A 21,221-nucleotide genomic window follows, 5' to 3' on the forward strand; every position below is an offset into this window, starting at 1 on the left:
TGCTCCACATGAACATGCCTCCAAAATTATTTTTTTATTCTTTACCACCTAGGATTTCTGCAAAGGATCTGAAAAACATGCTGTCACAAGTGAACTACCGTGTCCCTAACATGAAGTTTCTGCGCGAGAGGCTAACAGTAAGTGCTTGATATTCTTTGCCCCTTTAAACATGCGTTCTCTTCGCAGTCATTGCCATCAGCTGCACCATAGCATCAACTGGGGAAGCGCCATAGCGCAGCATTGTCTACTCCAGCTAGCACCAGCTCTGCAGGGTTTCAGAGAGAGAAATGTTTCTTCTGTTCACCTGATCCTTTTAACTGAAGATGCCAGAGATTGAACCTAGAGCCTTCTGAATGAGCGTATGCTACAGCATATGCTCTACCGTTCAGCAAACTATTAAGAGACTCTGGGCATGCACTCCCACTTTGTATATTTAAAAACACATCATGGATCGCAAGGATTGTAGTGTTAAAATACCGCAGTCATCTCAGCACTCCGATTTCCACAAATAGGAGAACTGAGGTGTCATACATGACTGAGGACGAGTGTTATTTATTAAGAGGATTTTCTACTCCCCAATTTCTCATTTTAGGATGTGGAGCAGAGAAATGGTGATATCACATATGGACAGTTTGCCCAGTTGTACCAGAGCCTGATGTTCAATGCACAAAAAGGGGTGAGATACTTCTAATCGTAATATTTGATACTTTGTAAAATCTATGCCTCCTCTTTTGTTTTGGTGCTGTTGCACTTCCTATTACTTTCCCTTTTGTTTTATCTACACATTTCAAATAGCAAACTATTTCCCTCATCTGCACTTATGACCCTAACTAGAAAAAAAAATCTGTGCCTACAAATGGAAGGTGGAAAATGGAAGCTCCTTTTGTAGTTTAGTTTCTAGTGCCGTGTACAGGTAACCCTGATCAGAAAAGTGAAGATCACCAGCTGTCTCACATCAGTTATCTACACGGACCCAGGACTTGCTATTGCTATGTGTGCTGCTGACCGGCTATTGTGAGAGAAAGGGACTCAAAGACAGACAGCAGAGTTCGGAAAAGGAAGAGGTCTCAAGTTTACTTGCCATTTTATCTTTGTTTATACAGAATAAAAGTGTTATGTGAGCTCTCACCATTTGTCCATCTCCAAACCCCAAGCATCTCTCTAACTTATTTTATGTAAGAACTACATGACACTCTTCAGTAAAAATATTTTTAGAGCAGCTTGCAAATAAAACAACAGAACAATAATAGTAAAACAATGATGAGAATGAGTGTCCTCATTGAGTTGTCCCCCCCCCCCAGCCCACATCTTTTATTTCATTCATTTCATGTGTGAGTATACTGAAATAATGATGGCAGGCACAGCCTAATATAAAAGGCTGTGATTAAGCCGTTGCATATCTCTACTGAAGTGTAAAGTGTGACACTGAATATACCAAGCAGAATCAGCTGATGTATGCATTTTTTCCCCTTATGCAGATGGCTATTCCATTCTTGGAAAGGTAAACTGCTCTCTTTCCTATATACAGTGGGAGGGTTGAGTGGGTTGGAAATTAGACTTGTTTATGAATGTATGTTGACATTTGACTGCAGACTGCTCGTTTCCTCAATAGGACCCTATTCTCAATATGTCTTCAATGAAGGGCCTTGTTATAAAAATGCTGGGCTGAGCTGTTTGGTGATGGAATTTCTAAATCAGGGGTGTTCAAAACAGACTCTGAGGCTAGGTTTCTCTCTTCCCATTCTCAGTTCACCATTGGCATGGCAATAAATCTATTTTGCAGCAAACTGCAAAATTCAAACAAGTTGGAGTGATTTTTATGCCCGTTGCCGTGGCCACAAAACTTGGAATTTTGCAGATAGATTGAACTAGCTGATGCAAAACCCAGCCAACTTTTCATTTTAGATCTGTTACTATCTTTTGATTATTTGGATTTATGCCTGCCAGTGTCCTTGCCCAGTGGTAAAGTGGGTTATCTGGAAATGATCTATGTCTATGTAGAGATCCTCTAGCACTGCTATTTCTTCCTTTGATTTCTTTGACTCCTTATTGCCCTGTGGGAGAGGGAGGAGCAGAGACAAGGAGCACGGCTGTCATGTATGAGGATGGTTGAGGCTCCCTAGTTGCTTTCAGTAATCCATCTCAGCTCTGACACTGTCTTCCTTGTTTAGCCGATTTCTCAGTGCAGCAGCTGCTTGTTCTGTAGGGTGATGCTTTCTAACCAATGTGTCTTGTCTGTGCTTCCTCCTTCAGCAGTGCAGAGAGATCTGAACACTGCAGGGTATCACTGAAGGAGTTCCAGATGTTTTTGCTAGAATACCAAAAGGTGAGTTTGTGCAATAGAAAGGGAAATGGAGAAAGAAAGCAGCACAATGTGATAATCAATGGTTTTTTGGGACACCACTCAATACTGTGTGACCACTCATAGGCAATTGAGAATTCTGAGTTCTTTAAATAAAGTTGGGTTCCTTGCACTGGTGCTGAGAAATAAGTGGGATCTTTCAGCCACAGTAACAATTAGAAAATTTAGAACAGCAGTGCCTTATTTCACAGGTTGCACTGACACATAAGAAAACAATATCTAAATCCCATGTAACTACTATTAAATAATACCTAAACAAGTGCTCTTACTCGGAGACCTGGCTTCTCATCAGGTCTACTGTGTTAGCAGTCACCTAAATAATGCATATGGAGTCCAGAGAGAAAATAAATCCTGATAACACTTTACTGGGCAAAAGTGAACAAAAACAATGTATATAATTTGAGGGGAAAGTAACAGAGAGGCATTACACCAGGCTTTGTCCATAGCAGGGAAACACTGAACCCAACATGCAGAGGAAAAGGTCCCTCAGGAGCACACAGCCAATCAGAGCATATGTTGCCTCAGTGTTGATCCTGCCACTATGCCTGGTTGCTAAGCAGGCCTCCTGTCCCCCTCTTGGCTAGTAGACTTTAACACTAACAGAGTTGGTGGTTTTTTTTAAAAAAAAACCCACTGTGTTGCTATGTCTCATTTTTATGTTTTAAAGCTAGATGCATTTTAGTGGTCTGCATTTATAATTGTTTTATAGACTTTTCTCTTTGTCGTAAGCCACTTCAAACAGAAGGGAAGTGGGATGCAAATAATTCCGATAACTGTACGGCTGGAGAACAGTCTGACGTCACATGATGCAGAACACTTTGGATGCAAAGGAAGGCTGCTAGGATGGTAGAGAGGCTGCCTGAAAATTAAGTGCAGGCCACTCTGAGCTCTCATAAGAGATTGGGAGAATGGGTGGTTGGGTGTGGAAATGCAATACGGCTATCACCATTATTACTTATTGCAATAACCCTGGTTCACAATGGTACAATGCAATTTGGCAAATGACGTTATTGGAAAAACTGACACAAAAATTAAAAGTAGCAAGAGGCCCAAAGAAACACAACAATTTTTATTCTGCCTGGTGTGACTTTATTGATTGCACAAATAATGAGGCATATGGTAGAACAGTACCCACACAGTAAGGCATGTGTGAAGTAAATATTTCATTTCCCCTCTCCCTCTCCCCCCCTCCTACAAATTCTAATTGTTACCGATGCAAAATATATTCAGAAATGTCTTTCTGAGTGTTTATGGTTGTTTTAATTTTATGTAATTATTGCGTGCCATTCGATCTAACGTAAACAAATATATATATCTCAATGCAACCATGTTAAACAGTTCAAAGAAAATGGAAATGAATAAAAACTACATTAGGGGAAAAAACACCGGTTTGAATTTAAATAGACCAGGTAAACTGGAAAAACACTCTGTGCTTGTCTGAGCTGTTTCATGTTGCATGTGGCTGCCAGCTTGCAGTGGTCCCGGGAGTGCATTAAGATATTCACTAACTAGCACAATTTCTGTTTCATCCTGCTGATATTGTAGAATGAGGACGATATGCCACTAGAGAAGTAAACAAAAAGAAAACAGCCTGTTTTCTGAGCACATAATCATAGAATCATAGAATCATAGAATCATAGAATCATAGAGTTGGAAGAGACCACAAGGGCCATCGAGTCCAACCCCCTGCCAAGCAGGAAACACCATCAGAGCACTCCTGACATATGGTTGTCAAGCCTCTGCTTAAAGACCTCCAAAGAAGGAGACTCCACCACACTCCTTGGCAGCAAATTCCACTGTCGAACAGCTCTTACTGTCAGGAAGTTCTTCCTAATGTTTAGGTGGAATCTTCTTTCTTGTAGTTTGGATCCATTGCTCCGTGTCCGCTTCTCTGGAGCAGCAGAAAACAACCTTTCTCCCTCCTCTATGTGACATCCTTTTATATATTTGAACATGGCTATCATATCACCCCTTAACCTCCTCTTCTCCAGGCTAAACATGCCCAGCTCCCTTAGCCGTTCCTCATAAGGCATCGTTTCCAGGCCTTTGACCATTTTGGTTGCCCTCCTCTGGACACGTTCCAGTTTGTCAATGTCCTTCTTGAACTGTGGTGCCCAGAACTGGACACAGTACTCCAGGTGAGGTCTGACCAGAGCAGAATACAGTGGCACTATTACTTCCCTTGATCTAGATGCTATACTCCTATTGATGCAGCCCAGAATTGCATTGGCTTTTTTAGCTGCCGCGTCACACTGTTGGCTCATGTCAAGTTTGTGGTCAACCAAGACTCCTAGATCCTTTTCACATGTAGTGCTCTCAAGCCAGGTGTCACCCATCTTGTATTTGTGCCTCTCATTTTTTTTGCCCAAGTGCAATACTTTACATTTCTCCCTGTTAAAATTCATCTTGTTTGTTTTGGCCCAGTTCTCTAATCTGTCAAGGTCGTTTTGAAGTGTGTTCCTGTCCTCTGGGGTGTTAGCCACCCCTCCCAGTTTGGTGTCATCTGCAAATTTGATCAGGATGCCCTTGAGTCCATCATCCAAGTCGTTGATAAAGATGTTGAATAAGACCGGGCCCAAGACAGAACCCTGTGGCACCCCACTAGTCACTCTTCTCCAGGATGAAGAGGAACCATTGATGAGCACCCTTTGGGTTCGGTCAGTCAGCCAGTTACAAATCCACTGAGTGGTAGCATAGTCAAGACCGCATTTTACCAGCTTCTTTACAAGAATATCATGGGGCACCTTGTCAAATGCCTTGCTGAAATCAAGGTAGGCTACATCCACTGCGTTCCCTTCATCTACCAGGCTTGTAATTCTGTCAAAAAACGAGATCAGGTTAGTCTGACATGACTTATTTTTCAGAAATCCATGCTGACTATTGGTGATCACAGCATTCCTTTCCAGGTGCTCACAGACTGTTTGCTTAATGATCTGCTCCAGAATCTTCCCTGGTATTGATGTCAGACTGACTGGGCGGTAATTATTTGGGTCCTCTCTTTTCCCCTTTTTGAAAATAGGGACAACATTTGCCCTCCTCCAGTCTGCCGGGACTTCGCCTGTTCTCCAGGAATTCTCAAAGATGACTGCCAGTGGTTCTGAAATCACATCTGCCAGTTCTTTTAATACTCTTGGATGCAGTTCATCTGGCCCTGGAGACTTGAATACATCTAGACTAGCCAAGTATTCTTGTACTATCTCCTTAGTTATTCTGGGCTGTGTTTCCTCTGCTGAATCATTTGCTCCAAATTCTTCAGGTCGGGCATTGTTTTCTTTATCGGAGAAGACTGAGGCAAAGAAGGCATTGAGGAGTTCAGCCCTTTCTGTGTCCCCTGTTTGCATTTCACCATCTTCTCCTCTGAGTGACCCCACTGTTTCTTTGTTCTTCCTTTTGCTACGAACATACCCATAAAAGCCTTTTTTGTTGCTTTTAACCTCTCTAGCAAGCCTGAGTTCATTCTGTGCTTTAGCTTTTCTGACTTTGTGTCTACACGTGCTGGCTATTTGTTTGAATTCCTCTTTGGTGGTTTCCCCCCTTTTCCATTTTTTGTACACATCCTTTTTTAATCTTAACTCAGTTAAAAGTTCTTTAGATAGCCACCCTGGCTTCTTTAGGCACCTTCCATGTTTCCGTCTCATTGGTATTGCCTGAAGTTGTGCTTTTACTATCTCCCTCTTAACAAACTCCCAGCCATCATGAACTCCCTTTCCTTTTAGTATTACTGTCCATGGGATCTCACCCAGCACTTCCCTAAGTTTTATGAAGTCGGCTTTCTTAAAGTCGAGAAATTGAGTCCTAGTATGCTTGGCTGCTCCTTTCCGCTGTATAGTAAACTTCAGAAGAGCATGATCACTCGCGCCTAATGATCCTTCCACTTCTACCCCACTAACCAGGTCATCAACATTGGTTAGGACCAGATCTAAAATGGCTGTTCCTCTTGTAGCTTCTCCCACTTTCTGGACAATGAAGTTGTCTGCAAGGCCAGTGAGGAATCTGTTTGACCTTATGCTCTTGGCTGAGTTTGACATCCAACAAATATCCGGGTAATTGAAGTCCCCCATTACTACTATCTCCCTTCCTTTTGCATGCTTGGCCATCTGTTCCAGGAAGGCATCATCTATGTCCTCCGTTTGGCTTGGGGATCTATAGTAAACTCCCACAATGAGGTCACTGTTATTCTTCTCTCCCTTAATTTTGACCCAAATGCTCTCACTTTGGCTTTGAGGTTCTAAATCTTGGATCTCTTCACAGGTATACACATCCCTGACATATAACGCCACTCCTCCTCCTTTCTTGTCTGGTCTGTTTCTCTGAAATAGATTGTATCCCTCCATTATTACATTCCAATCGTGGGACTTATCCCACCAGGTTTCAGTGATGCCTATTATGTCATATTTAGTTTGCTGTACCAAGAGCTCAAGCTCATCTTGTTTATTTCCCATACTTTGCGCATTAGTGTACAGACATTGAAGTCCATTAATCATTCCCCCGTGTCTCTTATTTAAGGATTTTTTCCTCCCACCACTAGGTTTGCGTGCTGTTTGCTCCATTCGGTCTATGACATTTGGATGATCATCTTCATCAATTGATAGACTCCTACCTTCAGGAGCACTGTCCTGAAGGAGAGGGAGCCATAAAGTCAAAGAGCAAAATAAACCATGTCTCTCCTTGCTCTTTCCCTCATTACTCTGATGGGAGTTGGAGATATTATCCGGCACAGGTCATAATCCAAGCTCGGCTTGGGAACAGTGGCAGAACCACTGCCATGTCTGAAGCCCTGTTGCTCCCCAGCCTGGATGTGGAGCAGTAATTACACTGTGTCACGCTGGCACAATAGAGAACACCTATTCAGGTCTATCACTTAGGATCCAGTGGGTCACTGCTTGGCCAAGCTCTGCTCTCTCCTTGGCCCCAAACACCCCATTTCAGGGGTTTACATTGGTCTACCTGACTTGTGAAAAGTCATTTAGGGCCTCTTGAATATGTGATTTGTTGTCCACGTGAAGCTAATTTCTGTGCATCACTGATTCCCAGAGAGGTTGTTTATTTTCCTGCAAATAGGGGGCAGCTGATGTGTGCCGGGGCCTCAAACTCTTACGCTCAGGGTGAACTAGACTTTCCTGCCCCACTTTGAACCAGGTGGTGTGCACAGATTGTTTTTTGGATGCACACAAGGTGAACCAAATGGCCGTAATGATGATACGTAAAGGGCACTGTTCTCTAACAATGAACCTCTGCTGTGTTGTTTGGGTTTGATTTGCATTTTCTCTTGTCATTTCTCTTTCTTTATCATTTTGTTTTTCCTTGCATGGAGATCATTTTCATCTAGTAAAAATGACCTGCTTAAAGTTGTGGTCGTCCAGAAAGACACACTGGCTTGGATGTTGGCATGTTTCAGTGATGCTTTGAGCAGAGAGGGGTGAAATTTTGTGCTGCATAATGGTTAAGAGCTCTGAGCTGTGAGGTCCTTGGTTGAAATTCTGGCTTGGCCACAAACCCACCATTCCACATATTCCCCAAGAAGATCAGGGCAGCTTCCTTTGTGGTTTGCCATTTTCTCTTTGTAGCTACCTTGCTAAAAGGACCCTGACCATTAGGTCCAGTTGTGACCAACTCTAGGGTTGGGGCGCTCATCTCGCTTTACTGGCCGAGGGAGCCGGTGTACAGCTTCCGGGTCATGTGGCCAGCATGAATAAGCCACTTCTGGCGAACCAGAGCAGCGCACGGAAACACTGTTTACCTTCCCACCGGAGCGGTACCTATTTATCTACTTGCACTTTGACCTGCTTTCAAACTGCTAGGTTGACAGGAGCAGGGACCGAGCAATGGGAGCTCACCCCGTCACGGGGATTCGAACCGCCGACCTTCTGATCGGCAAGTCCTAGGCTCTGTGGTTTAACCCACAGCGCCACCCACATCCCAGCTACCTTGCTAGATGTAGGCTAAGCTGAGAAATAGCTCCTTCTCCAGGCTTCATGGTGGTGCAGGGATTTGAGCCTAGGCAATTCCAATTCAAGCTCAACACAATCACCCATCTGTCGCTCTTCATCTGCAATTCAGGGGTAATAATACTGACCCACCTTACAAAGCTATTTTAAGGATTTTTGGAGCAATAGATGTGACACATGCCAAGCATTTTAGGATTGAACTGAATGCTTGGATATGCTGGAAGAATCTGGCTTCTGAAAGTTTCCTTGTCTTCCTCCTTCCTTGTGTTTGCAGGAACTTTGGGCTACTAACCTCCTCTTTGTCCAGGACTTCATGTTCAACTTTCTGAAGGACCCATTGAGGGAAATCGAAGAGCCTTATTTTTCCCTGGATGAGGTAAGACTCCCAAGAATCTACTGATGTGGGTGGCTGCAGCGGAGCTGGGGGGTGGTGAAGTAGGAAGGTACATTGCACAAGCCCCTTTTACAGTTCCCCTAGGATGCTTTACAATTCCCTGTTCTCTGATAGGCTGCCTGCCGGCCACGTTGGAACTAATGAACACTTGGCCTCCCTCCCTCCTCTTGCCCTTGCCATTTCTCTGCTGCTCCTGCGGGGGGCATCACTGGTACCTCAGTCCTGGCTGCTGTGTCTGTTATGTACTGAAGTTCTTACCCTGGGCCAGCAGGGGGATACTGTAGATAGTTATGCAAATAAGGGATCGAAAGTGACGTTCAGTGATTGGATAGTTTTAGAAAGTTGTTACAGTAATGTTGTACTGGAGCTCTACATAAGCAGGCTGACTGAATCCTTCAGTTCAGTTCTGTCCTGGCCTGTGAATAAACAAGAGCTGTTTGAAGAATCGCTGTGTCGTCTGATATGTTCACCCACAACTTAACAGTGTCTCCCTGTGTTACTGCACATGTGGACAGGTAATAGTCTTCAGGAAGAAGCAGGTCAGGAGGTAGCTATCCTGACTGCTGCTCACTGTAGTGAGTTAACACTACAATGCGGCATAGTGCAACACTTCCCCCCCCCCTTCATTCTACCTCTCTTTTTCTCCCTATCTATCTTCTGATATACATCCTTCTCTCCTGCCAAACCTCCTTACCCACCACCCTCGGTCCCACATTTAGGCTTAAGAGGGATAACTCCCACTAATGTCCCACCCTATTTTGACAACCCAAATTTCTCTGCAAGGAGCAAGGCCAAGTGGGGGAATGCTGTGGGCCAAGTTCAAAAACCTTTTGGGCCATATCTGGTCCCCAGTTAATAGCTTCCCTATCCCTGCCTTATGTGATCGATATCCTGAGAGGTCCGGAGGGTGGCAACACGAGAACGGGCCTCCTCCCCATCTGTCGAATGCTCTCCTCAGGGAGGTTCACCTGCGGCCTTCATTATATAACTTTAGGCGCCAGGCAAAAATGTTCCTTTTTAACTAGGCCTTTGATTGACCTGATCAACATCCCATACCCTTTTAAAATGTGGCTCTTTTGGGGATATTATTGGGTTATTGTTTTTATTTTATATATTGTGATCTTTTTATGTGAACTGCCCTGAGACCTTCGGGTATAGGGCAGTATATAAATTCAATTATTATTATTAATAATACCTCAGTTTTCAAATGCGCCTCAAAAGTCGAACAGGAAACGCGGCTTCCGCTGAGTGCAAGACTTTGAAGCCTAGCTGTCAACTATTGAGTTTCAGTTTTTGAACATTTCGGAAGTCACACGGTCTTCCGGAATGGATTACGTTCAAAAACTGAGGTACCACTCTAGTTTTGTTATGGTTTCAATTCTTGTTTTGTGCTGCTGCCCTTTGGATCCTATGGGATGAAGTGGTGGCATATAAATGCTGTAAAGGAATAAACACAATTTTAAAAGCTTATTTAAAAACTGCCCTTGTTTTAGTGTTTTATGTGGGTTTTCCCCTCCCTTGTTTTTTCCTCTCTGGGCAGTTCCTTACCTTCCTGTTTTCCAAAGAGAACAGTATATGGAACTCGGAGCTTGACGTTGTACGTCCTGAGGACATGAACAATCCCCTCTCCCACTACTGGATTTCTTCCTCGCATAACACGTAAGAAGATAAAGGATGTTCCCTGTTTTGTTCTACTTTTGAGAACCTGATTTGCATGATGAGTTTGGCCTGGTTCTCCCCCCGCTTTCATACCTGTCTCCCATTTGTACCAGCAGGTCAGTATGTTAGCCAACAGCAGTTAAGGGATCTCAGGATGACACAAAACCTGAAATGAAACCATCTACTTAAGTGATTTCCATATTTTTGCTAAAAGAAGTCATTAAAGTGGGACATTTCTGGACTGATACTGTGGCACTGGGGATGAGTGAGATGTCTAATTCCCTTATCCTGTAATCCCAGTCCAGGTTGCCTCTGCAACTGGAAATTTCCAGTAGTTGCTCAGGTTAGAGTAGGTTATACCTTGTGCAGCTAATGGCAGCTTCATGTGTGTGATCTGAGTTGGGGCCACACCCTCCAGCACTATGACTTCTGTACCGATTCCTCCCCTGCCCCTCAACAGCAGCTACTTCCCACAGCTACGTTACATGCATTTTGTAATTTTTGTCATCTCAGAGCTTCCTGAACCTGTGCTGGAGATGCCTGAGCTATTGGCACTTGCATTGCTTGTTTGTGGAAAACTGGAGGGAGGAGGAACAAAGTGTGAAGCTGGCTCTGAAATCCTCTAGTTTGGATCCTTTGCATAGACCTCTGTAGCTTCACCAGCATTTTGGAAAGTCCGTTGAATTCTTTTTGCTAAAAGAATTTTAGGAATTCTTTGCATTGGTGCTGTGGCACTGAAGCAGGTGAGGTGGAGTTCTACTCAGCCCTCTTCACTAATTTCATTTTGTGCATTGCTGGGAGAAGGAAAATGTCAGCACATCAACCAACCCTTCTTGCCTGGGACACCATGAACCTAACGCCTATCCTGATGCAAACTGAGTTGTACAGTGTACAACGCCCCACCAAACCCTGCTCTTAAATTCTCTGTTGCATTTGAGTCACTGATGTGTATGTGGTATTGTTTTTAACATCGCTGTGTTCATAGGACCTTCACTGTTGGTCATGTAAGCAGTTTCCCTGCCTTCTTCTCATGGATAGGTACCTGACGGGAGACCAGTTCTCAAGTGAGTCTTCGCTGGAAGCTTATGCTCGATGCCTGCGCATGGGATGCCGCTGTATTGAGCGTGAGTGCTGGCCTCTTCCCCATTGATGCCTCCAAGGCTGTTTTCTTCAGCCAACTAGAAGTGATTTCGCCTTGGAGCAGGGCTTCAGCTCAGTGGTAGAACACATGCTTTTGCACACTGAGGTTTGCAGCTTCTGTCTCCCGTTGAGGAGAACTGGCAGCAGGTGATGTAAAGACCCCTGCTTAGAGTCCTGGAGTGCTTCTGCCTGTCAGAGTAGCCAGCCCTGGGCTAGATGAACAAATAGTCTGACCTGCTATCAGAGCCATCTTTAGCATATGCGCCACTGAGGTGCAAAGATCTGCCCAGCACCCCCAAATTTAGTATAGCCCCCAAATTAACTTTTATTATGCTTATGTCAGACAATTGCCGACAGTTAGCAAAAATAAACATTATTTTTTTTAATGATTTCTCTAAACGAATTTGAACTGTAAGTGATGAGATTAAAATGTGCCGTTGTGAATGATGCTGGTGCGGCGCGTCTTTGGTAAATGAGCGCACAAAGTCGAAAGGTCTTTTAGTGAAACAGTAGGTATACATTTCGGTAATACCTAGGTATATATGTATTTTGTTTTTCTAGCTTGATCAAAATTATTTTTTATTTCATAACAGGTAGCTAGTTAAGAGCTTAGGCGGCTTTAGCGGTGGGCACCTCGTGCCCCCCAGAATTTGGCGCCCAGGTGCCCCGCACCCCTGGGTAAAGACGGCCCTGTCTGCTATAAGGCAGCTTCCTGTGTTCCACATGCCGCTACACAGGCCCAGCCCAAAGTTCTCTGCATCAGGAACTTTTCAAGGAAGCCAGGACACTTAATTACAAGAGTTTCCTGTAGCTTGTGCTCTGGTGCCAATAGCATCACCAGTGCGCTGTATGCTACGTATATTCACAAAACTGCTTTGACCTGCCTTCCCTCCCACACATCACTTCCATGTCTGTTGACATCAAGAAGGAAAAGGAAATTATATTGTTCACCAGAATGTGTGTTCTGCCAGGTTGCTGGCTGCCAGAGTGCTCATGATGCATGCCTCTAGATCCCTTGCTCACTAGAGATTTCCTGCAGAGCTATGCCTTGCCGCCTTATAAAGATAATGCTCTTTGCTTGGATTTCTTGAGTTAGATGCCTTTTCTTAATTATTCCCCTTTTTAGTTGACTGCTGGGATGGCCCTGATGGAATGCCAGTGATTTATCATGGGCACACGTTAACTACCAAAATAAAGTTTTCCGATGTCCTAGCCACCATCAAGGAACATGCTTTTGTGACCTCTGAGTAAGTAAAGCGGGGATTGTGGCATTCTGTCCTCCAGGAATTTGCAGCTCATGAACTTGGATTCCAGGGGCCTCCGACATGCAAACCCTAAATTGCATGTGGCAGCTTGTCTGGGTGCAGTACTAGAATTTATACATGTGAACCGCTCTCACAGTATTTCTGTCTGCAATGATGCATTGGCATTGTAGTCGGTAAAAACACCCCACCCTAAATATTGTCTTCCTTCTGTAACAAATATTAAAACTGGGCTGTAAATAACTCATGATTCAGTGTGCATTCCGCTCATACTTTTATTTATTTCATAAAATGTATTTACCGCTTGATTGTATGAAACTTCAAAGTGCTTTACGAAAGAATAAAACAGGAGAATCAAGAAAAATCTACAACCCTACCTTAAAGCGTGCAGAAGTTTTAAATACTAAAACCGTTTAAAATTACCTCAACTTTCTAGGCATCTGAGAAGGCATGTTTAAGCAAGAATGTTTTTAGCTGATGTTGAATAAGCAGGGAGTTCCAAAGTCCAGGTGTTGCTGCACTAAATGATCAAGTTCTTACAGATGTGCACCAGGTATTACATGCACCTGTAGGAGTGCCAGTTCCCCGAGGGAAGCGTTTGAGTGGGCATATGGGGCAAGGTGATCTCAAAGGTAAACTGGTCTCAAGTTGTTAAGGGATTTGTATACTAATAAAAGGTAAAGGTACCCCTGCCCGTACGGGCCAGTCGTGTCCGACTCTAGGGTTGTGCGCCCATCTCACTTAAGAGGCCGGGAGCCAGCGCTGTCCGGAGACACTTCCGGGTCACGTGGCCAGCGTGACGAAGCAGCTCTGGCGAGCCAGCACCAGCGCAGCACACGGAAACGCCGTTTACCTTCCCGCTATAAAGCGGTACCTATTTATCTACTTGCACTTAGGGGTACTTTTGAACTGCTAGGTGAGCAGGAGCTGGGACCGAAAGATGGGAGCTCACCCCGCCGCGGGGATTCGAACCGCCGACCATACAATCGGCAAGTCCTAGGCACTGAGGTTTTACCCACAGCGCCACCCGCGTCCCTGTATACTAATAACAGCACCTTAAACTATGTCTAGTTGGTTATCGACAACCAGTGGAGGTCTCTGAGCACAGGTCTTGCATATCAACAAAGCATCACTCTGGGACGAAAATGTTTTGTTTTGTTTTTTTAATGGAACTAAGAAAAAAACTGGCATGCATGCTGATTTAAGCTACATAATTAATTTTATTTTGCATAAATCATCATGCATTTTTTTATAAAGTTATATAATGTGTCCCTTTTCTAATCTTTGGTAGGGTGTAGGACCTATGCAAGGCAGTGAAACTTCATCTCCAGCTACTGGAAGTTTTAATCTGCAATTCACTTGACATGAAATGTGGATCCAGACATTTCAGCAGGCTCTGCTAGTGCCCTTTCAAGGATATATTTTTTAAAAAAACTTAAAACTTTTAAAAACCTTAAGCTGAGATTTTCAAGAAACTGAATACTCTGCCTGTTACATTCTGTGCTTTCTCTATGCTCCCACAGAGTCACCTGTATATACACAGCCTTGATCATACTGAGAGATGGGTGCCTGCTGAATTACCATAGAATAATAGTCTCTAGCAGCTAGACTATTCAGTCCACATTATTCTGGCCTAATGGCCATCACTTGCTGTTTTTGTTTGGCTTTCAGCTTCCCTGTTATTCTGTCCATCGAGGATCACTGCAGCATCGCCCAGCAGAGGAATATGGCTCAGAACTTTAAGAAGATCTTTGGAGACATGCTGCTAACCAAACCAGTAGATATCTCTGCCGATGGGCTTCCATCTCCAAACCAGCTGAAGAGGAAGATTCTCATAAAGGCAAGTCTTTTTCATGGCCTTTGCTGCTGAGATAACTACTAGAACTCAAAATGGGGAGTGGGGCACATGGTTTCTTGGCATTACAGCTTCAGACACACTACTTTACTGCAAGTTGCCTAAGGCTAGTTGGCTTGTAAAATCTAACAACAATTGATCTGCCTGGCCAGGGATGCTGTGGACTACAAGATGCATCTTGCAAAAACAACAACAACAAAAAACCCTGCTTTTGCAAAAAACAACAACCCTGTTTTTGTGACCCACTGAATTCCTATATATGTGCCAACCAATATAGCATCCTTGCTGTTTAAATTATTGCAGTTTAACTGGATATGTAATGTATATCATTCGTTTTTCTGGTACTGGGGATTTATACAAATAATATAGAATCACAATTATTGCATTGTGAAGGCAAATAAATGGCCTATGAAATGAGATGAAGATTACCGTAATTTTCGCCCTATAGGATGCACTTTTTCCCCTCCAAAAATGAAGGGGAAATGTGTGTGCGTCCTATGGGGCGAATGCAGGCTTTCGCTGAAGCCTGGAGAGCGAGAGGCGTCAGTGCGCACCAACACCTCTCGCTCTCCAGGCTCCAGGAAGCTATCCAGGAAACTCCCCCCGGGTGCGCAAGGCTTGTGGGCGGCAGCCTGGAGCACGGGGCGCCCTTCAGAGGACGCCCCGTGCTTCGTGCAGGTGTCGGCAAGCCTTGCGCACCGGGGGGAACTCCCCCCGGGAGCGCAAGGCTTGCGGGCAGCAGCACGGGGCACCCTCCGGAGGACGCCTCGTGCTTTGCACAGGTGTCAGCAAGCCTTGCGCACCGGGGGGAACTCCCCCCGGGAGCGCAAGGCTTGCGGACGGCAGCCTGCAGCGCGGAGCACGGGGCGCCCTCCGGAGGACGCCCCGTGCTTCACGCAGGTGTCCGCAGCCTGCCGCCCGACGCGCGGGGCGCCCTGAAGCAGAGCGCCCCTCGCGCTGGGCAGACATCGGCCAGCCCGGCCAGCGGGGAGGCGCAGTGCCACCATCCCACTGTTCCCCGACCTGGTTTTGGGGGGGAAATAAAGGGAAAAAATTTCCTTTATTTCCCCCCCAAAAAAGTAGGTGTGTCCTATGGGACGGAGCGTCCTATGGGACGAAAAATACGGTAGATTTCTTTAGTGAGCTAGGAAAAAAATCTAATATTTATCTTGTGCCTTAGGGTGTTTATGAGAGCTCAGGGGAAAGCTCTCATTAGCTACTGAATGTGCCCTATAGGTCCACAGTTATAGATCCACAGAATTCTCTCCCTTTCTGCCTAATGACTTCACCTTAGTAATATTCTCAAAGTTGAACTTCAGGCAGGATTTAGCTAGGAAATCTTCAGGGTCATTACCTTAGTGTGCAAACTCTGTTGTGCCCCATAATTAGTTGTGGGTGCCCTAGAGATATCCAAAAGGCAGGTCTTGTTCTCTTGGGTTCATTTTTTAGAGAAGCTGAGGTGTATACCTCTCGTTGCAGCACAAAAAACTGGCTGAGGGCAGTGCTTATGAAGAAGTGCCATCCACAGCTGTGTATTCAGAGAATGATATTAGCAACTCAATAAAGAATGGAATCCTCTACCTCGAAGACCCCATCAATCATGTGAGCTTCTTGTTACTGCTGCTTCTGACTCAACTGCTTCACTACTAAGTTGTCTAGACTTGGATAGTCTGTATGATCAAAACAGCAATTAAGCTGTCTGAGAAAGGATGCTGTAACCCCTCTTTTGACCATAGATGTATTGTGATCCATTTAATGCACACAAAAACTTTCTCTTTTCACTTCTACTGACACTCTGGTTACACCTAGACCTTTCACTTGCTACAGCCAGTGATTGCTGGCATCCTAGACCTGACCATAATGACACCTTAGAGTGATTAAAACGAATGCATGGTAATGGAACAATGAACGAAAGCTCCGCATGTAAATATATTTGGGTACTGCCACATGCTATGTCTCCACCCTATAATGAATAAACAAGCCAACTGGGGCAGGGCTGCCAGGGGGCTTGGGGGGCAGCATGTGGCTGAAAGTGGTGTCTTGGGTCTGGCCAACATGAACATTTATTTAAATGATCACATGGGCCTTTGCAGGGCAGTGACTGTAAGAAAAGTATGTTGTAATACAAAGCAAAGCCAAATCTTCATAGGATTCCATTTTACAAATGGAAGCATTTGACACTTAAAAAAAAGAAGAGTTTAGGCAGGTGCTGCTTATCTTTCTTCTTCTTCTTTGTATGGCACTTACAAAGCAGACAGGTCCTTGTCCAAAGGCTGTCTCAACATGTTGGTTGATGTTAGTCTCAGGATAAGCCCCCCCCCCCTCACTTCTGGTCTTCCCGCAATCCTTTCCTAAACCCGATAGACTTGATGTCTAGGATGAACATCTTTTCTACATGTGTGTTTGCAGGATTGGAACCCCCATTACTTTGTCCTGACCAGTAGCAAAATCTATTACTCTGGAGAGAGAAGCAGTGATTTGGGAAATGAGGATGAGGAGGAGCAAAAGGAGGTACGTGAAACAACTTGCCACAATTTTTCTTCTGAGCTGCTGAAGATCTTCAGGCTTCTCAGCCATTCAGGTCTGGAAGGAATGACTCTTCCTACATTAGAAGGTGCTTGTATGGGTGCAACGTATTGAGCAGTGGCAGCTGGAGATGGGCACCACTGTGCACTTAGCATCCCACCAGCCATATCACTGTTCTTACTCGGAGAGTTGAGGTGGTGGAAAGGTCAGTGTGGTGCAGGTATAGGAGCATGCATTGAACTGATCTACCTGTTGCCTCATCACCCTACTTTCCAGTAGCCAGCTGTCTCAGCAGTATATATTACCACTGTACCTTGAGCAGCATAGATAAATATTCATTAAATACAGTCATGAATTTTTAAAAAAAACACCTATGAACATTATGGGCATTTGCAGTATTTTTTGTACTGCAATAAATGACACAAGATGCCCTATTGGTGTGAAACTTAAAGAAAAAAACCAAATAAGACTGAACTTCTAAGTGGGTTCCCCTTGTTATACCATCTTCATTCAATTACCCTCGATCCAGTGATTAATGACAGTGTGCTATGGCGATTCACTTTTGGAAGGGCTAAAAGCAAGCCAGACCAATCATGTTTTCTTTCCCCTCTGTTAATTAGTAGTGGTCCACTTTAACACTGAACTCCTCATCATATTAGAAAAGCCCATCTTCATGCAGTGAAAAAAATGGTGAACAGGAAGGCCACTATAAAAAAGAAAGAAAAACAGCGAATTAAATCCCAAAATAAACATGCATTGATTTCCCACCAAAAATAATATAAACAAAGGGCCCCACTGAACATTCCCTGTGAAGCTGTGATTATACGGTACCCTGCAGCTGCCTGCACATTGACATGAGTGCACTGTTTTCACAAATATTGGTTATAGCCTGTTGTTAGATGTAGAGGTTGCATGCCTCAACCCCTTGGTCTCTCTCGAGTTTGCTTGTCCATTTATGCTGTATGCCATTTATGCTATAATAGCACATTGAGTATTTCTGAATCTCCTGAGAACACTGGTCTCCTCCTGCGCTGAATCTAGATTCCTGAAATCTGGAAGGAGATTTACTGGGAAGAGGAAGTTGAATTCCAAGACAATGTAGTATGGCTCTGCCTTCATGCAGAGCTGGTCCTGTCCACAGGAAACTAAGCTGGTGAGCCTTCTTTGGTTTCCATACTAGGTGAGCAACAGCACTGAACTCCACTCCACCGAAAAGTGGTTCCATGGCAAGCTGGGAGCTGGGCGTGATGGGCGGCACATAGCAGAAAGGCTGTTGACTGAGTACTGCATAGAGACGGGAGCCCCTGATGGTTCTTTCTTGGTGCGAGAGAGTGAGACCTTTGTTGGCGATTACACCCTTTCTTTCTGGTAAGAAACTCTTGGGCATGGTATCCACGCTTCAGCTATCTCTGTAAATAGATGTGTAACTGAAAGACACAGGTTAATGGATATGAGGCATTACACAATCTCTCTCTCTCCCTCTAAAATAATATTTCTTTATTTTAAAAAGCAATTTTAGGCTGTAATTCTAAATGCATTTACTAAGGACTGAGCCACACTGAGTAGACTGGAGCTTATTTTGTGTAAACACACATGTGTTTTCACTGCTGACCTTTGTTTTTCTTGCATGCAGGCGCAATGGGAAAGTGCAACACTGCCGGATCCATTCCCGGCAGGATGCTGGCAGCCCCAAATTCTTCCTCACCGATAACCTGGTGTTCAACAGTCTTTATGACCTCATCACTCATTATCAGCAAGTGCCGCTCAGATGCAATGAATTTGAGATGAGGCTGACTGAACCTGTGCCACAGACCAACGCTCATGAGAGCAAGGAGTAAGCCAACGTGTTTTTGGCCTTTTGCTTATGTCAGAATTCCAGTAGAATTGTTGTCTATGAAGCGCTAGGGCTGAGATCACTCAAGAATATTGTAGCTTGAATTTAGCACCTTAAGTGATGATTTTGGATATAGCTCACACTTTACTGGAGTTGTCTTATTTTGGTTAGTTCTATTGCCCTACTGCAGGGTTGGGGACCTGTGGCCCTATGGATGTCCCTTGACATCATTTCCCATCATCTCTGACCATTGGTGCGATGGCTGGGGCTGATGGGAGTTATAGCCCCGAAATGTCTGAAAAGCAACCGCTTCCCCATCCTTGCCCTACTAACCTACTTTGCTTCAGAAGAGGAACTACAATGTCATAGTTTTATGCTATTTAACCTGCTATATCTGCCTTCATTTTAGCTGTTATTCCTTATTATGTGCTTGTCTTCTATTGAATTTTAATCCTGTTATGTGGGCCCTTGGAACATTTCAGTGGAAAGGCAGGACAGACACACAACTGGTGCTTTCAGGCCATTCTCCACAACTTGGTTAACATAAAAGACAAATTGCCCAGAAGTCTCCAAAGAGTCTAATCTGAATGCTATTCTAGAATGCTCCAACCACTCTTTTACATTTAACTCATCTGCACTGTTTATGTAAAGCTGCAAAGCTTTCTCCCCTGCTGACACACATTTAATTTTAATAAAAATCTACCTCTGAACTATTATGGATCCCTAGTTTAGAGATGCAGGGAAATGAAATGGAGCTGAACAGAGCTCAGGAAGGAAGCCAAAGGACCACATTTTCCTTTCCTTCTAGTTTGCTTTAAGAGCTGGGAGAATTAACATTCTTGAGATTTGTGCCTGCAGTATCCCATTGTGCCACAAAATCCCTAAGCATAAAACCTGCCTACATCCGTTTGGAGGTTAACCATGGTTATCCTAACTGATGTGTGCAGATCAGCTTGGAGCCTTAGTTAGCATTCACCATGGTTGGGATGTGTGCAGAAGTCACCTTTAAGCATGGCTTTGCCACAGGGAAGGATTGGATTTGCACGTAAGAGAAAGACCCACAGACCATATGTCTGTTTCTGACCTCTTAACAGTGGAAACATTGCTTCTGCACTGGCCCTTAGTGAAAACAAAGTCTTGGCTTGTGGTGCTGCATTAGCTGGTTTCCTGCTTCCGCAACGAAACCACAATGGCTCTAAATCTCCAAAGGAAACAATACAGCCAAGTGCTTTCGATCTTTTTGGTATTCTTCTGTGAAACAGAGTTAATCCTGGGGTCCAGGCATTTATCAGGTACTGCTGTGCTACATTCACTTACATTGCAATATTTTCACCCCCCAGATGGTATCACGCTAATCTCACCCGGCCTCTGGCAGAGCGCATGCTGATGCGGGTGCCACGGGATGGGGCCTTTCTGGTGCGCAAGAGGAGCGAGCCAAACTCCTATGCAATCTCCTTTCGGTGAGTAGTTTGTCTCCCAGGTACCATAGACTGCCTTATATTAGGGACTTCCGGTTCAGCGCGACTCTGAGTCAGGCGGGGATCTTTTCCGTGGAGAAGAATCCCGAGCTTTTCGGAGGAAAATAGGGGTTCCACAGGGCGCCGTGGTCCCCTGAAAAGTATCTGGTGGGCGTCCAGATACATTGGTTCCCGCAGAGCCAAAAAGCGGACCTTCCAGCCGTCAGGTAACTCCGTTTTTGGAGCGAAGAGTACGGCGGGGGGGGGGAAGCGGGCTGAGGGAAGCCATAGCTGCCTCCGAAACGCGAAGCCCCGAGCCTGCAGGAGAAGCGCTGGATTCTCAAAAGAAAGGAATTCGAGCCTTAAAAAAGGGATAAAACTAAAGTGGATGTTATCTAAGGAAAGACTCGAAAAAGAGGAAGTTAAAAAGAGCTCGACTCTTACCTGAAATCAGCGTGGACGCAGAGACCTAAGCAAAGCGGGAGAGAGTGTAATTGACGCTAGCGGCTAAAGTTCTTCTCCCCCGCCCTACGCCCTCTAAGATCACATTAGAGGATACAAAATATCTGGAAAGAGAGGAAAGTAGAGGGGGAGCAAAGAAGTAACATTTGGAAACTGTTTGACATAATCTAGCCCTCTTTGAGATAGCGGGAAAGAGGAAGAACTCAGTATTATTACTGAAAGTCCTGCGCAGCGGAAGACTCCATTGCGTTACGGCGTGGGCGCCATTACTTATTGCTTTTTGTGCTTTATTGCTTTTTGTGCTTTAGAAGAGAGAGGGAAA

General features: G+C 44.6%; 1 protein-coding gene across 1 annotated transcript in view; it reads left to right on the forward strand.

Annotated features, from left to right (window-relative positions):
- The window catches only part of PLCG1 (phospholipase C gamma 1), a 96,453-nt gene that overhangs the window by 50,005 nt on the left and 25,227 nt on the right, over positions 1–21,221 (forward strand). The window contains exons 5-18 of the mRNA XM_053394067.1: positions 53–137; positions 593–676; positions 1,479–1,501; positions 2,254–2,326; positions 8,585–8,686; positions 10,245–10,363; positions 11,402–11,487; positions 12,630–12,750; positions 14,437–14,605; positions 16,100–16,222; positions 17,030–17,131; positions 18,327–18,514; positions 18,780–18,980; positions 20,321–20,440. Of these exons, the coding sequence (XP_053250042.1) occupies positions 53–137; positions 593–676; positions 1,479–1,501; positions 2,254–2,326; positions 8,585–8,686; positions 10,245–10,363; positions 11,402–11,487; positions 12,630–12,750; positions 14,437–14,605; positions 16,100–16,222; positions 17,030–17,131; positions 18,327–18,514; positions 18,780–18,980; positions 20,321–20,440 (1,596 nt within the window). The remainder of the gene's footprint in view (positions 1–52; positions 138–592; positions 677–1,478; positions 1,502–2,253; positions 2,327–8,584; positions 8,687–10,244; positions 10,364–11,401; positions 11,488–12,629; positions 12,751–14,436; positions 14,606–16,099; positions 16,223–17,029; positions 17,132–18,326; positions 18,515–18,779; positions 18,981–20,320; positions 20,441–21,221) is intronic.

Source organism: Podarcis raffonei, chromosome 6 (genome assembly GCF_027172205.1).
Source record: "Podarcis raffonei isolate rPodRaf1 chromosome 6, rPodRaf1.pri, whole genome shotgun sequence".
NCBI classification, from domain to species: domain Eukaryota; kingdom Metazoa; phylum Chordata; class Lepidosauria; order Squamata; family Lacertidae; genus Podarcis; species Podarcis raffonei.